The 15,235-nt window shown below is 41.1% G+C and overlaps 1 protein-coding gene across 2 annotated transcripts; it reads left to right on the forward strand.

Annotated features, from left to right (window-relative positions):
- The first annotated feature begins 1,250 nt into the window (after positions 1-1,250).
- On the forward strand, positions 1,251-13,780 carry LOC311055018 (kelch-like protein 24). 2 transcript variants are annotated; one of them, XM_084071086.1, is made up of 12 exons: positions 1,251-1,321; positions 2,533-2,823; positions 3,399-3,533; positions 3,816-4,007; positions 5,202-5,345; positions 6,635-6,821; positions 9,084-9,230; positions 9,963-10,091; positions 10,519-10,695; positions 11,109-11,255; positions 11,377-11,542; positions 12,885-13,780. In XM_084071086.1, exons 2-12 carry the CDS (start codon positions 2,554-2,556, stop codon positions 13,048-13,050), a joined length of 1,860 nt encoding a protein of 619 aa, XP_083927212.1. In that variant the 5' UTR covers positions 1,251-1,321; positions 2,533-2,553; the 3' UTR covers positions 13,051-13,780. The 2 variants fall into 2 exon arrangements, with proteins under 2 accessions (XP_083927212.1, XP_083927213.1); XM_084071087.1 differs by having other exon boundaries at positions 5,274-5,345.
- Positions 13,781-15,235: the final 1,455 nt, after the last annotated feature.

Consider the following 15,235-nt stretch of genomic DNA (forward strand, 5'->3'; position numbering starts at 1 on the left):
AGAATTTGACTGTTGTTCAACAGCTTTTCAATGTATTTGCTTCCAGTCAAGTGGCCTTCATCAGGTCATACAAAAACAGATAATGGGTAGGTAGGATTAAGAGGTTTCCAGCTCAATAAGCTATATATTATGCAGCACACCTCTCAACTAGAGATCATTCATTATCATATCTATCAGCAGCAAATATGAACATACATCTATCGCCTACAATGGATTTACAGACAGTGACATTTTTATGGCTCAGCAGGAGGCTAGCCATCTACATATAATAGCCTATAAGTGTGTGTGTGTGTGTGTGTGTGTGTGTGTGTGTGTGTGTGTGTGTGTGTGCGTGTGCGTGTGCGTGTGCGTGTGCGTGTGCGTGTGCGTGCGCGTGCGCGTGCGCGTGCGTGTGTGCGAGCGTGTGTGTGTCCAGGGCTAATGTTGTTTCATATCTTTTTGTAAAAGAACAGATATCAATTACCTATTTGATAAGCCTCATCAGGACAACAACAACAACAACAACAACAACAACAACAACAACAACAACAAATATTTAGGAAGCTGCATCTTAGTAACAAAGTCCTCATTAGAATGAAAACAAAATTAAATTAAAATAGGTGCAAGTACTGTATAAAACTGTCATTGCTACATGATATAAATTAATTTATATTCAGTGGTGGATAGAAGTACTCTGAGGTTTTACTTACGTAAAAGTAGCAATACCACAGTTATATGCTGTTACAAGTTAAAAAATTGAATAAAAAGTACAATATTTGCCTCTGAAATGTAGTGGAGTGCAAGTATTAAGTATTAAAAAAATACTCAAGTTAAGTAAAAGTGCCTCAAAATTGTACAGTACAAGAGTACATTTTCCACCAGAGTAACATTTTGTTTTACCCACTCCAAACACAGAGCGGCGGTAATGACACGTGCCTTTCATATGACAGCTGGTTATAAAAACAAGGGAGAAGAAGGCGTTTTTAGTCACGACTCTGACTGCAAACCGGACTCTCTCTTTCCCAGGTGTTTGGCCCAGGCATGGTTTTGAGTTTAGTGGTTCCCAAACAGTGGGTCGGGACCCAAAAAAGACGTTAGGATGTGACGCGTTGTGAGCTTGTAGATCTGCTATTTTCACTAGTTTGGGTCCCGGGAAGACATCAAATTAATCTTTTGGGTCTTGAGCTAAAAAGTTTGGGAACCACTGGGTTAAGGCATATTTTCTGTTAGTCATATAACCACGCCCACCTGGGCGAAACACCCTAAGAAGAGGGAATCCCGACTGCAAACAGTGTGAGGTTTTGGCTCGTCTGTGTCCAGTTGACGCTATGATGTGCATCAGGTATTATGATCTACCTTTGCTTTACATGCTTCACATCTGTCTGTGTTTGTCTGTGTTTGTTTGCATCACAACATCATGACTCAAGCGTTCAGCATGTGAAAGTAGTTACTTGCTGCTGTCGCCAAGCTCTTCATCTGTGCTGCTAACCAAGCCACAAAATCCTTGTCAGCAACATTTAGTCACAGACGAATACATTGGTTGTTTTTCGCACGTTTGAGCCATTTTAAGCCATGATTCAGTGCTGTAAAAGTAACTAAGTACGTGAACTCAAGTACTGTACTTAAGTACAATTTTGAGGCATTTTTACTTTACTGGAGTGGAGTATTTCCAATTTTCTATACTTTTAGTTCTGCTCAATATTTTGAAAATGAACTGACCGAAAGGTACACGGATTCTACTCCACTACTACCACTAATCTCAGAGACAAATATTGTAGTTTTACCCCACTACATTGGACAACTTTACTAGTTACATTTTGTACATTTTGATGCAAATACTTTTGTACTTTTACTCAAGTAAATTCTGAATACCAGACTTGTACTTGTAAAAGAGTATTTCTGCATTGTAGTATTGATACTAAAGTAAAACTTGTGAATACTTTTCCCACCACCACTGCCATCTTTTGAAATGTAGTCGACAAGACATTAAAAGCGGTTTTCCGCTTTGTTGTGTTGAGCTGCCTCATAATGTGATTGCATGCATGTGATGCAGTCACACACTCATGTATTTATGTTCATTACATTAGCTACTATCTGGCCATTAACCAGTGGTGGACAAAGTACTCCAGTACTTGAGTCTAGATACTCCTGGTACTCCAGGTCAAATATAAGTGGAGGCTGCTCAGTCAAATTTGTACTTGAGTTAAAGTACTGGAGTACTTGCTTTTAAACATATTTTATGTATTCAAAAGTACATGTTTTTACAATTAAATATTTAAAAGTACAAATTACAATGTACATTTTATTTTTAATATCAATGCATTGCTGAAAGCGGTTAATTCATAATGTAATTTTTGCAGTGAGTCAAAGGTACAATATTTAACTTAGAAATGTAATGGAGTGAAAGTTATAAGTATCCAAAAATGCAAATGCTCATACTCATAAATAAAGTACAGACAACTAAAATGTACTTAAGTACAGTACTCAAGTAAATGCACTTAAGTTACTGTCCACCACTGCCATTAACTCCATCCTGTCCTACTTTCGTAATAGGCTGGTCTAGCAACGGGAGTCATGGCTGAAATTGTTCCAGTCAATGCCAGTTTGCCCCCCTGCCCTTTGGATGTGACCTTTGCCCTCCAGGAGGATGGCACCAGTGTACCACTGTCCTCACTGGAGAGTGACAACTTTGTGTTTGTTGAGTCCAAGCATCCCAACAAGGTCCTGGAGGGCCTGAACAGTCTTCGTCTCAACAATGCTTTCTGCGATGTGATCATCTGTTGCGGGGGACAGGAGTTCTCCTGCCATCGTATCGTACTGGCCTCCTTTAGCTCATACTTTCAGGTAAAAACGCAGATCTTCAACCGTTCATGTTTCCATTTATTGCCCTGTTTTTTTTAAACTACTTTAATCCTAGAGTCAGACATTTTGGCATGGCATTATAGACAGGAAGAATATTTTTTTCTTTTTTCAAAAGTAGCAGTGGCTATTTCAAAATAATTTAGAATTTTGTGTTTTTTCTTTTGTTTGTTTTTTTGTTAAGGAATGTCATGAACTCGTAAAAAAGGAATAGAGTCTGCACACTGGTGATGCTGCAAAAAGCTCTGCTTTGTATTTATTGCGTTCGTCAACGTTTCTGCCTGTTCATGCCTTCATCAGGACATATGACAAACGCAATAAATACAAAGCAGAGCTTTTTGCAGCATCACCAGTGTGCAGACTATTCCTTTTTTATGATACTTTGTTTGTCTTGCACCTGGGCCACAGGTGTGCGTGCACTACCTTTTTCATATGTCATTAACTTGTGCCTTGGCTTTTTCACATGAACCGAATATCATGGTATATCTAATCAATTAGTTGTTGACAAAAGGAACACTCACACAAGTGAGCCAACCAGTCTCCTTTTCAACCTGACACAGGCAATGTTTTCAACTGACTTGATGGAGTCCAGACAGGAGCGGGTGGCCATCAATGGAGTAGAACCTCAGATGATTGGCATGTTGGTTAGCTATGCCTACACATCAGTGGTGGTCATCTCCAAGGCTAATGTGCAGGTGATGTATTATTATAAACCTTACAGTATATGTCTGCAACTATTGATTACCTTATTGGCGATTATACTAGCTATATATCTACAAGCTCACAACACGTCGCATTGTGACACGTTGTGCTATCTCCAGTATTTTTGGAAAATCCACTATTGTATTACAATCTATTATTTTTCAATCAATTAAATTGATTAGTTCGGTTAACTATTGTACCCATAAACTTTATATACATTTTCTCCATTTTTGATCTGCATCTGTGTTCATAAAACTTGTTTTTGTTTGGTCAAGGCCCTACTAGCAGCAGCAAATCTGCTGGATATCATGGCTGTTCGAGAGGCCTGCTGTAATTTTATGGAGCGGCAGATGGATGAAATGAACTGTGTCGGGATTCACTGCTTTGCCGAGGCCCATTCCTGTAAAATGTTGGAGAAACGCAGCATGGATTACATGCTTGAGCACTTCAGCATCGTGTACCAGCAGGTGAGAGACTGAGGGATCTGTGCATTTCCCAAGTTGTTTGTCTGTGTTTGTCTTTTCTCCTATGCATTTGTGAGTTACAGTACGACACAGGCCCACCTAAGTTGATAAAATATTAAAGGTGTGTATTAAAGACGGGGCAACAGATTAAAACACAGTACCAAAATGATGTTATAATTTGGCATTCTCATAAACAATACATCGGTTATATAATATTAGAAATCTGTGTTTGACCAGCTAAATCCGTCCTGCCTCCACATTTCCCATGCTCCAGGCTGTGATGTCAGGGGTGGATCTTCTTCCAGGTTCTACCTGGCAAACTCAGCCAAGCTCTGTACACATTATATAATCAATATACACTGTAATTCACAGTTAATAGTAGAAAGGGTTCCAGAGCATTGCAAATAGAGCCTGTTTTGAATGCTAGACATTTACAATGTAAATTACAGACCAATATTGTACTATAGTTTACAGTAGTATGCACAACTAGCAACTTCCTCTAACTGTGATTGCAATTCCATTATGCTACGTGTACCTGTACAGCAGCCTTTTCAGAATGTTTCATTTTTAATCCATTTAATCCTGGAAGGGAAAGCATCTGTGTCATTTTACATTTTGCTATAAAAAACCTATATATACATTTTTTCATAAAACTGTGCTTTAGAAGGTGTTTTTAAAATTGGCCTAAGGTCTAAATGAGTTAAGTAATTTACATAAAAAAATCATCAAATTAATTTACACAACATAGTGCTATAGTGCTGTCACACAAGAAGCTATCTATGAAATCTATAAAAAAGAATCTGCATCACAAAAACAAAATACTAGTATGTAAATATCTGAAGTTGTCCCTTATCTGTTGCCCTACTTTTAGTATTAATCAAACTACCAAACTTCACCACCACAAATGACCCAAACATCTGTGTGGAATCATTCAGTCATTTGTCAGTGATTTGATGAATTTTAACAAGCTAGTTCATATTTTTCTTCAAAGCAAAATACTCCTTTTTGTTTCAATGGCTATAGTACATTTAATTAAAAGGGGGGAATTAACAAAGTGAAATACCGTACACCATGGTATTGTGGTGGATACGGTGCTACTTTATACCGTTAAATCTCTATTCAGGCAGTAGGGAACAGGGTTGTATCTATCAGGTGGTCTGTATTTTTCACTGTCTTGCTTTAATTTTCTGCTCATAGGATGAGTTCCTCTCACTATGTGTGGAGAAACTGACAGAGATTCTTGCCAATGACCTTCTCAATGTGCCCAAGGAGGAGATGGTGTTCGAGGCTGCCATGTTGTGGTTAGACAAGTGTCCAACCCGCAGGCCAAGCTTTGAAAAGGTCAGTCATTTTCTAAAGAGGCCATTGAGAAGTCAAATGCTATGGCATGCTTAAAGGGATGCTGTTGGTGGTTGTCATAGTCTACAGAAACGACTATATTCATTTATGAAAATTGCCCATCGCCCTGGCGCTCCTCATACTCCTCATCAACCTTTTTTTTTGAGGGGGGGCTTTTTGAGCCTTTATTGATAGGTACAGTGTAGAGCAGTGATTCCCAACCTGTCGGCTGTGAGGATATTGCAAGTGGGCCCCAAAATAATTGCCAAAACACTACGGTTTTTATTGATAATATAACATGAATTAAAAAATAATGATGTAAAAATAATAAAAGTAATGGTATTTTTTCTTTAAAACCTTGAAAAAGTCGTTTTTATAGTGATACCAATACACAGGAACTTAAGGTATAGTTCCTTGGTTCCATTGAAATAAGCCGGAACACAATTATCGATTGATCATTAAAATAAACATGGGTGGCCTGCAAACACTTTTAAGACTTTCAAGTGGACCCTGAATGATACAGAAAAGGCTGAGAACTGGTGTAGAGAGACGGGAGACACAGAGAGAGAGCACTGTAGTGACATGCAGCAAATCTGGTTCGGCCGGCTGAGCATGGAACCGGGGACTCACTCGCTGTCAGGCATTTGGCTATCGGGTCACCCGCCATTAAATCAACTTGATTCATATGGACATCATGTCCTTGTGCGGACCATAGTTGTGTCTGTTGCTAATCGCAGGGATATCCTATACGAGTGCATGGAAGTGTTATGGGGTGCAGTGTAAGGGAACCCTCCATTGCTGTCAGTCATTTGGATCTCCATAAGTCTGGAGGTTTACACACCACCGTTGTTGCACACCACAGTTCCCCGAGCGCCGCACAATGGCTGCTCACTGCTCCGAGTGATTATAGGATGGGTAAAATGCAGAGGACATGTTTCACTTATGTTCAAAATATACAGTGACAAAAAATGCCCCAAGTAGTGGGCCCAATAATAAAAATAAGTTATGGGCACGGCTCAGGGACAGCTTGCCTCTGGCAGCTGTGAATGTAATTAATAAATGAATAACCCCAACCTCCCAACACATGGTCATGTTTATACAACCTTAAGGTTTAGGGTACAAAAAGTACAGTATTAAATGGTGGTGTACATGCACATACTGCAGTCGTCTCCTCACTTTGTCTTGCAGCAGATGTAGAGATTTGTAGGCAATGTTTAATGTTGTTCACCCAATATCCAGTTGGACTATCCAGTTGAATTATCAAACAATTTCTGTCCTATTTGTTGTTAAAGGTGCTAGAGCATATCCGCCTGCCTCTCATCAGCCCCTACTACCTCCACGATGTGATTGAGTCTCTGGATGTGGTGAAAGAATACCAGGGCTGCCAGAGGCTCATCTCTGAAGCCAAGGACTATCTACTGCTCCAGGACCGGCGTGGAGAGCTCTACAGCCACAGAGCACGGCCCCGCAGATCCACAGGTACCCTGCACTATAAAATCCTTAGCGTTGATTTAACTCTGAGTTAGATTAACACTGAGGATTTTACTTTATACCTCACACATGTATGCATGTTGCAACTGATGGTGGACAATATACGGTATATTTTCTAGTTGGTATTGCCAGTGCAGAGAAAAAACGTTTGTCCGTGCAAAAGTACATCTGGTAATAAAAAATTGTCTGATGCACTTTTCTTTAGTTGTGTTTGCTATCATAGACCAATCATTTCATTATTGCATTTTCCATTTCAAGCTTTGATTTATATTTTTGTGTTTTTATTGATAGTCTTAGCTATAACTTTCAAATGTATACACATTTTCTGATAACCTTTCACATGCTCACACATTACTCTATTGCTTGGCCTCATGCGCGTGCCTGGTGCTGTGTTCATGTTCTGTCCCTCTGTATAAACCACTTAAACCCTATCTCACAAAATATTTTCAGATGGGGCGGGGGGGGGGGGGGTCTGCGGACAAATACACATTCATTTGGGGGTCCTTGACATGAAAATGTTTTAAGAACCACTGGTATCAACAACATTTGGAAACCAGCCCCAAAAAACGCAACCCGTAACTACCAATATTTACAAGCAACTTTGCAGAAAAAGAAGCCTAATGTCGCTTATAATAAGCGGACATGGCAACACTGCTGCCGTAGTATATACATTTTACAGAGACCCAGTGTTGAAGAAAGGGGCGTTGATTCCCTCCGGGAGGGGAAGGGGGGTTGTGCGAGGGGATACGTGTGCAATGGAAACGGTAGATATTTTGATGCGGTGCGGGGCAGTGCGGTGTGCTGTCGTGCTTAAGCTGCAGTCGAAAAGGGGCCTTAGTTCCCGGGGTCCCTGTGACAGTGTGACCACACACTGTCACTGTTTTTGCACATGGCCTGCCAATGGTGCACAATTGGTAGGTTATGTGTAAAAACAGAGACCATCACTCTCTCTCTCACCATGGCTCTTCACTGGATCCTAAAAGAGTCAGGGTGGGGTTCAGGCCAATTTATAGGGTGTCAGGAGACACACCTGTAATCAATGATCATGCCAATTTGGGCCAAACCATCGTGTCTGAGGACAGGGTTTTGTAAGAGGTGTTGAAGAGGAACACTCATAGATATAGAAACCTAGATACCTCATTGGCCTCTGCAGTTCATTGCAGCGACTGGTATCTCAATACAAGGCTCCTCCGCAGGGCTGTTTGACTACTGATCAATCACATTGCTTTAACTACTGGCCAATCACAGCGTGTCTAACTGACTAGTTGCTGCGCGACTGCCTCTTAAGAAAAGACCGGCCCCACCTGCCTTTGATTGGCCTACCGAACGCCCCCTTCTGTGACGCACACGGAAGTTTCCAGCTTGCCCAAGCCTTATATGGGATAGCCCTGCGGAACAAGGAAGCGTGCCCGAGATACGAATGCTTCAGAGCCGAAGGAGGCGTCTACCTTTATATGTCTATGGGAACACTGGTGACAGTATCAGAAATACCCCTAATTATTTGGTTCGTTCTGGTGGGAGGGGCCATGGAACTATATAGGGTTGAGCTGCTCACTCTCTGGCAGTCTGTTGTCTGCTGTCTACTGGGAGAGGTGTGCAGCTTGGAGTCTCTAAGGAGGTGTGTTATTTTTGTGGTTAAATGCATTCATTGTTTATTATTATATATCATTATTATTATATAATTAATTAGATTATTTATTGTATTTTATTTTCATTATAATAATCCAAATGTAAACCAATTCAAGTATTATTATTTGAAGTGATATGTTTTTGAATGTTTCTTTATTTTCTATGTTGCAGACAATTGGTCTCCTTTGTTTTTGCCACTTTCCATTTGTACACTTTGGGGGAAATAAAACTTGTTACACTTGCCCTTCTGCGTGCTTTGCCATCCTTGTTGAACATGTCTAATAGTACTTGAACGTACTAGGGTTAATTACTACCCTCACCCGGCCTGGGGTGTGACAGTCCCCCAGGGGTCTACACTTGGTCCGCTCCTTTTTTCCCTCTAGATGAAATGTATTTGCCGAAAATAGCTGATTTTAAAGCTCTCAACCCAGAGTAGGGACATGGGGTTCATGTGGTTAAAAGGGAACAAAGCCAAGCTGTATCCAAAGGCCGGCATGCTTGTGAGATGGTTCCTTTATTGAATAAAGTTGGTTTCTCTTTGAACTCTTAAATCCACTCTGACTCACTGACTCTGCTCTCTGTCCCTCCTCCTTCTCTCCCCCCTTGTTGCCCCGGCAACAGGGACAGCTGAAGTGATAGTGACGGTGGGTGGAGAGGATGACAAGGTGGTGCTTCGCAGCGTTGAGAGCTTTGATCCCCTGACAAACCAGTGGAAGACTCTTGCATGTCTGCCCTTCGCTGTAAGCAAACACGGTCTGGTAGTGTCAGGTGAGAAGTACCATCGGCTTATACCACTGGTTCTCAGCGGTCCGAATAGACCCTTTACTGGTCTGTAACTCTTGAGAGTGTACAGTGGGTTCTCTCTGGGACCCTAATCCACACTGTTTGATTAACTCTGAGTGTACAAATGGAACCAAATGGACCCTTACAGGTCCATTTGGTTCCATTTGTACACTCTCAGAGTTACAGACCCATAGTGTAAGTTTTCATTTAGACAAAAGAATAAATTTAAGTTCAGTTTTGGCTGCATGAGAATTGTAAATATTTCGACCAATATAAAATTAAAGCCTAGCGTTGAATAAAAGCCTTTTACATAGAGCTTCGCATATCGTTGCTGTCAGGTAAAAACCTTGTATTTCCATATTTCAGCGTTTTCATAAATGTAGGCCCTACTTCGTCATACAACAGTAGAGAAAATAGCCAATCTACAAGCTCACAAAGTGTCTCATAATTTGCAAACCATTGTGAGCTTGTAGATCTGCTATTTTTTATATTTTAAAAAAGTGAACGTGGTTAAGTCTCTGTGGGATTTGTAACTTAATGATTACATTGGATCCATGTTCTATTTTTTCCATTTCTTGAAAAGTAACTATGGACGTACAATGTTTCTGCCCGACAGTGACTTATTTAATGGCAATGTATCTTGAGCTCTGAAAATGTTTATTTCTTTACCAATGTTGGCATCACACATTTTTAAATTCTGCTCATCTCCTATCATAGGCTCTACTCTCTATTTGGCCGGAGGAGAGTTCCCTGATGGTTCAGCCAGTAGGGAGATGTGGCGCTATGACCCTTCCCGTGATTCATGGTTAGAGATGGCTCCCATGAATGTGGCACGTTCTGAATTGGGTAAGACTGTCAAGCTATGGTATTTACATTGAACCTGGCATCTTTATTTTCAAAACGTTTAAAAAATGATGAAAATAGCCAATCTACAAAGCTTCACATTTTCGCCTTCTGACAATGTACAAAATAGGCCTCAAGTGGTTACATTTGTTTTGGAATAACCGCTAATGCTGCGTTCACACTGGCAGCTACAAAGCTACAGGCTACCATTCTTTTTCTTTTTTTGCCAGTGACATTTGTAGCTGCTACAAAAGCTACAAAACTACAAAAAAGTTGAGCTGGTTTCAAGTTCAGCTTTTGTATTTGCCAGTGTGGACGCAGCGTGTTGTTGCCTTGGTTACCCAAAACAAAGTTACATACGGCCAATGTCATCTGTTCTAATGATGATTTTATGTTGTGTTTTCCTTTTCCAACCCTACATGGTCCATAGGCCTGGTGATGCTGGATGGCTATGTGTTTGCAGTGGGTGGCTGGGAGGGCCGCTCTCGTCTGGACTCTGTGGAGTGCTATGACCCAAATACCAACACCTGGCAGTTTAAGGAGTCCGTCAAAATGGCTGTCACCAGCCCTGCTGTGGTCTCATTAGATGGACTACTCTATGTTACTGGTATGGAACAGGGTTATGCAGGTTCAGCCTGATGGGTTTTATGTAATGTTTGTAAAGCATAATGGTTAAAGCTACAGTCTGGGACTTATCTTAATGATTAAAACATAATTTTGGTCAACCTGTATGGTAGAGTACAGGTATGTTAATAAAATATAACTAGAACATATTCAGTGCTCGGATTTGGTCTCCGTACTTGTCCACTGAGAAATTTCCCATCGTATTCAACACTAGATGCACTCATGCACCGTTATCTTTATTATACTTTGGACATGGTTGTCTCTCTCTCTGTCAGGAGATACAGAAAACTTGTAGATTGTACCTTTTTAATTGAAAGTGTCCAAAGCCTTTGGTATTGCATATTCATCCTTCTCCCATTGACAATAAATAACGTTATGTGTTATCCTGGGTCCTAGGTGGTGCTGTTCTGGAGGATGGTGATGGCACAGACCTAGCACAGGTGTACAACCCTAAATCATGTGTGTGGATAGAAGTGGCTCCTATGCAGATTGCACGTTCTGGTTCAGCTGCATGTACTCTGAAAGGAAAGATCTACGTTATAGGTATCATATCTGTTCTTGACGGTTTGTTCCATAATAGACGCACTTCAACTTTACTGCAGTTTCGGCACATAATAGAGCCCACTAACAGTCCTTATTATGTTATTTCCTTTTTAATCTATAGGGGGTTGGCATGCCTCGACTGAGAACACGGACAAGGTGGAATGCTACAACCCCAAGACCAATCAGTGGACCATGTGTGCCCCCATGAAAGAGCGACGCTACCGGCCTGGCGTGGCTGTGGTGGATGGAAAGATATACGTACTAGGAGGGGAGGAGGGCTGGGACAGGTAATACTTGACTTATACTTTGTATACTTGATTTAACTCAGGCTTAAGATCACGCTTTCATGAACCTCCCACTGCTTCATGAAAGCCTGGATAAAGGTCCCAGTGATGCTCATAGCCCTGCGTCCTGCGTCTCTGATGCACATTTTTAAGAAAGGATGCATCAAACAAACCATGTGTGTCCACGGGACGCATACAACTTTATCTTGCTATGTTATGAACAAATTCAGCACTTCTAATTAGAGTTCTCAACAGGCCTGAAAATGAAGGCCCGGCCCTAACTGGGCCATAACTGGGCCGGCCACAACAGGGCCCGGTCCAAACAATTACCATAATTGTAGACCCAAAAACCCAAAGAACCAGAAAAAGTGTCATTATGCGCTTTATGTCCAGGGGTGCACATAACTGGTGTGCAGGTGCGCATGCGCACCCAAAATAAATAATGCGCGGCACATCAGACGACGCAAGGCGCTTTTGCGTACCAACAGCTGGGACAGGAATTTCCAAGCTTTTATTTTTTATCAAAACTGAAAAATAAAAGTATCTCGAGGCTAGGAATTTACTTCCTGAAGCCACAATCACGCTAAAGCACGCGTCGGCCCCATGTACAGCCATTAGGCGCAGGGGGAGGGGACGCATGCTACACGTGATTGTGTGAGTGTTGCTTCGCATCGCTGGACGCAGCCAGCAGCGGCTGTTACGGTGCGTTTTAACAGCGGGCGATCAGGATAGTATTTTCCGGAAGTGCATTATATGTCTATGAGAGCCGGCAACTACTGGCGATAGGGCGAAGTGGGCGGGGGGGGCGATGAAAGATGGATTTTCTTTATCTTTTGGACGATGTCGCCCGGCGATCGCCCGAGAGGCGTCTGCTGTTAAAACGTACTGTTAGAGGCACTCGTCACCGATGATGAACGCACCGTAATGGTGCAAAATATGCCGTGAACGTCCCAATCTGGCGGATAAAAGCAGCGCAGCACAGGGCACCAACCTTGGGGGGTTCACCGAACGGCGTGAGAAAGAAAAAAAACGGCGGAATTTGGAAGCAGAGTGGCCTTTTTTCTTCCCCCCCCCCCCCGTTCAACTGTCCCGGTGGGCACTGTGCTTATTTGGGAAAACTTTTTTTCCCCCCAAAATGATTCAGATTCAGGATTTTACTTTTTGTTTTTCCAGATACATTATCAACATACATGAATATAAACAATATTTTATTAGGACTCATTCAAATGACCACCAGTGAGTCCCGGGACTCACTCCATTGAAAACCTAACAACATCACTGAAAGGTGTCTGCTTGTCCACACACCAGGCATTTCTCTCATTGCTGTTGGTCTCTTTTCATCTAGATATCATGATACCATCGAGCGATACTGTGAAGAGACTGACACGTGGGAAATTGTGGGGGAGATGCCGACCAGTCGCAGTTGGCTAAGCTGTGTGTCTCTCCAGCTGAGGAAGGATGCACGCATAGCCAACGAATCTGCCACAGCCGATACCATACCTGTGAACTGAGGGGGAAAGATGACGCAAAGCTCTTGTAGGGTGCCAAACCTCCCAGTGCAATCATCATCCTTCAGTAATTATTTGTGCCCTCCCCCAGTTCGGAGGAGGGGGGCACAGTCAAACGCTCCTTGGTTTAGTGACACGGACCAGGAAGGTACCAACTAAACAAGAGATGCAAGTTTGTGCCAAGATTGCGTCGCTGTTTTAGAGGGCCTTTTTTAGAGATGATCTTTTCCCAGTGGCAAAGGTAGCGGGGTTAACTTGTGACTGCTGAGTCTTGCGTTCTTGGGTCTGTTTTATTGCAGTGATCAAGGAACGTCTCAACCCACATGAATCCATAGCAACTGTGATCACTCAGAATCCTCAGTCATTGAGTGTGTACAGGTTACAACTGTGTTACAGATGTCACATCAGGTCAAATCTGTGATCAGGTTCCCGGCCAATGTTGTGCATTTCTGTGTAATTATTCAGTGATGTTCCTCTGTCGTTTTGGACTTGGCTGTGAGCAAAACTGTATTGGTTAAATAAATGCCTGTAAATATTTTTTGCTTGATCAAAAGATGCTCTATGGGCCAAAGATGTTTTGTTGTGAATCAGTATTTTTGAAAGTCAACCAGTGAAAAAAGCTGACTCACTGTATGCTAGAGGTCAAATTTGTCTGAACTGTTGCCTTTAATGTCTGTTGGCAGTCTATTTTTGTAATGTAACTGTGCTTTATGGAAATTAAGTCTAATAAAGATGTTAAATTCAGTAATGTATTTATGGCATTTCTTTTCTTTAAAAGGTGAAAGCATATGATGATGTTGAACCACTTGGAATAATCCCAGCTTGAATGTGTAACTAGTACATTATAATGCTCAATGAGATGGAATTCATGCTGGAAAGAATGGCATGGCAACATTATTTTTGTTCTTTTTCTTCCCTAAACACATCTGTTTAGGGACACCATAAAGATGTTTGCCAACTTGATTAAAAGAATGAACTTCTCATATTGAGTGAAGGAGCCATATCTTGTGAGAGATGACCTATTGTGTAATTTTGATGTTGACCTTAATTGTGACCTTGACCCTTTCAAGCCAAAGTTGAATGATTTAATTGAGCAGCTTACTGGTAAAGGGTATTTTGCTGAAAGACAAAGGGGCAAAACACATATCTGTCTAACCCAGTTTGATACCCAGCGTCTTTGTTTTTAAACATGACTGCACATAACACAAATTACTCACATTTGTGGATATGCAGCTATCCACGAGTGGTTCTCAACCGGTGGTCCTTGAGGGGGTTCCAGGTGGTCCCCAGCTAAATGATGGAGAGTTGGTAACCAAATGGACCATTATAGATCTTTAACGCTTGAGTGTAAAATGAAACCAAATGGACCTTTTGGTTTCATTTTACGCTCTCAAGAGTTAAATTACTGTTAAACATCTGCATCACTTAATTAAGGAATTGTTATTTTGATCAACGTTTTCCTGTTATCTCTTCTATGGTACCAACATCAATACAGCATGGAATTATGGACAAAATTGTATCCAATGATAACAAAATATTCTAAGTTTTGGATCTGAGAGTTAAATATCATCAAATGGTGCATGGTCCGTGGCTTAAATGCCGAATAAATAATGGACCTTGATATAAAAAGGGTTGAGAACCACTGCACTATCCAATATGGCAGCTCAATTACTTTTTTTGTTTAGAAACACCATGATTGTAGTTTACATGCTAATAATTCTGGGGGGCTTGGGTGCAGTGATTTGTGTGTGTGTGTGTGTGTGTGTGTGTGTGCTCGTCTGTTGGATGAAATTTGTATCTCACCTGAAAATTTATTTTCTGGTGGGGCCGGAGATACAGGGAGAACCCTGTCACTGTAAAAACACCATAGCAATGATTACTATTGGAATATAGAGCTTTAACTTTTTAACAAAAAACAAAACAAAATGTTTAGTTTTAACCTAAACAATATCACTTACAACTTAACGCCTTTAGGTTTCATTGAAACAAATATAAAATCAGACAAATAGATATGTATTTTATACATATTTATATGAACCACATCTCTGTGACATGAACCATTTAGTTAAAGATTATTTCATCTTTTCTAAACAAAGAAATGCAGTCACCGACACAATTCTCCTCTAAAAAAAAAAAAAATTTGCAAAGAAAACAAATCTTTTTCTAAAGTTATAGAAATGTAATTAAA

The sequence above is a fragment of the Gymnoscopelus microlampas genome (assembly GCF_963454915.1).
Source record: "Gymnoscopelus microlampas genome assembly, chromosome: 11".
Classification (NCBI taxonomy): Eukaryota; Metazoa; Chordata; class Actinopteri; order Myctophiformes; family Myctophidae; genus Gymnoscopelus; species Gymnoscopelus microlampas.

Bases quoted from the DNA above. Each gene is read 5' to 3' on its own strand.
- LOC311055018 (XM_084071086.1), top strand. From the start codon at position 2,554: ATGGCTGAAATTGTTCCAGTCAATGCCAGTTTGCCCCCCTGCCCTTTG. The intron at 3,534-3,815 runs GTGATGTATTAT...TGTTTGGTCAAG, and splicing joins TCTCCAAGGCTAATGTGCAG to GCCCTACTAGCAGCAGCAAA. The intron at 11,256-11,376 runs GTATCATATCTG...TTTAATCTATAG, and splicing joins AGGAAAGATCTACGTTATAG to GGGGTTGGCATGCCTCGACT.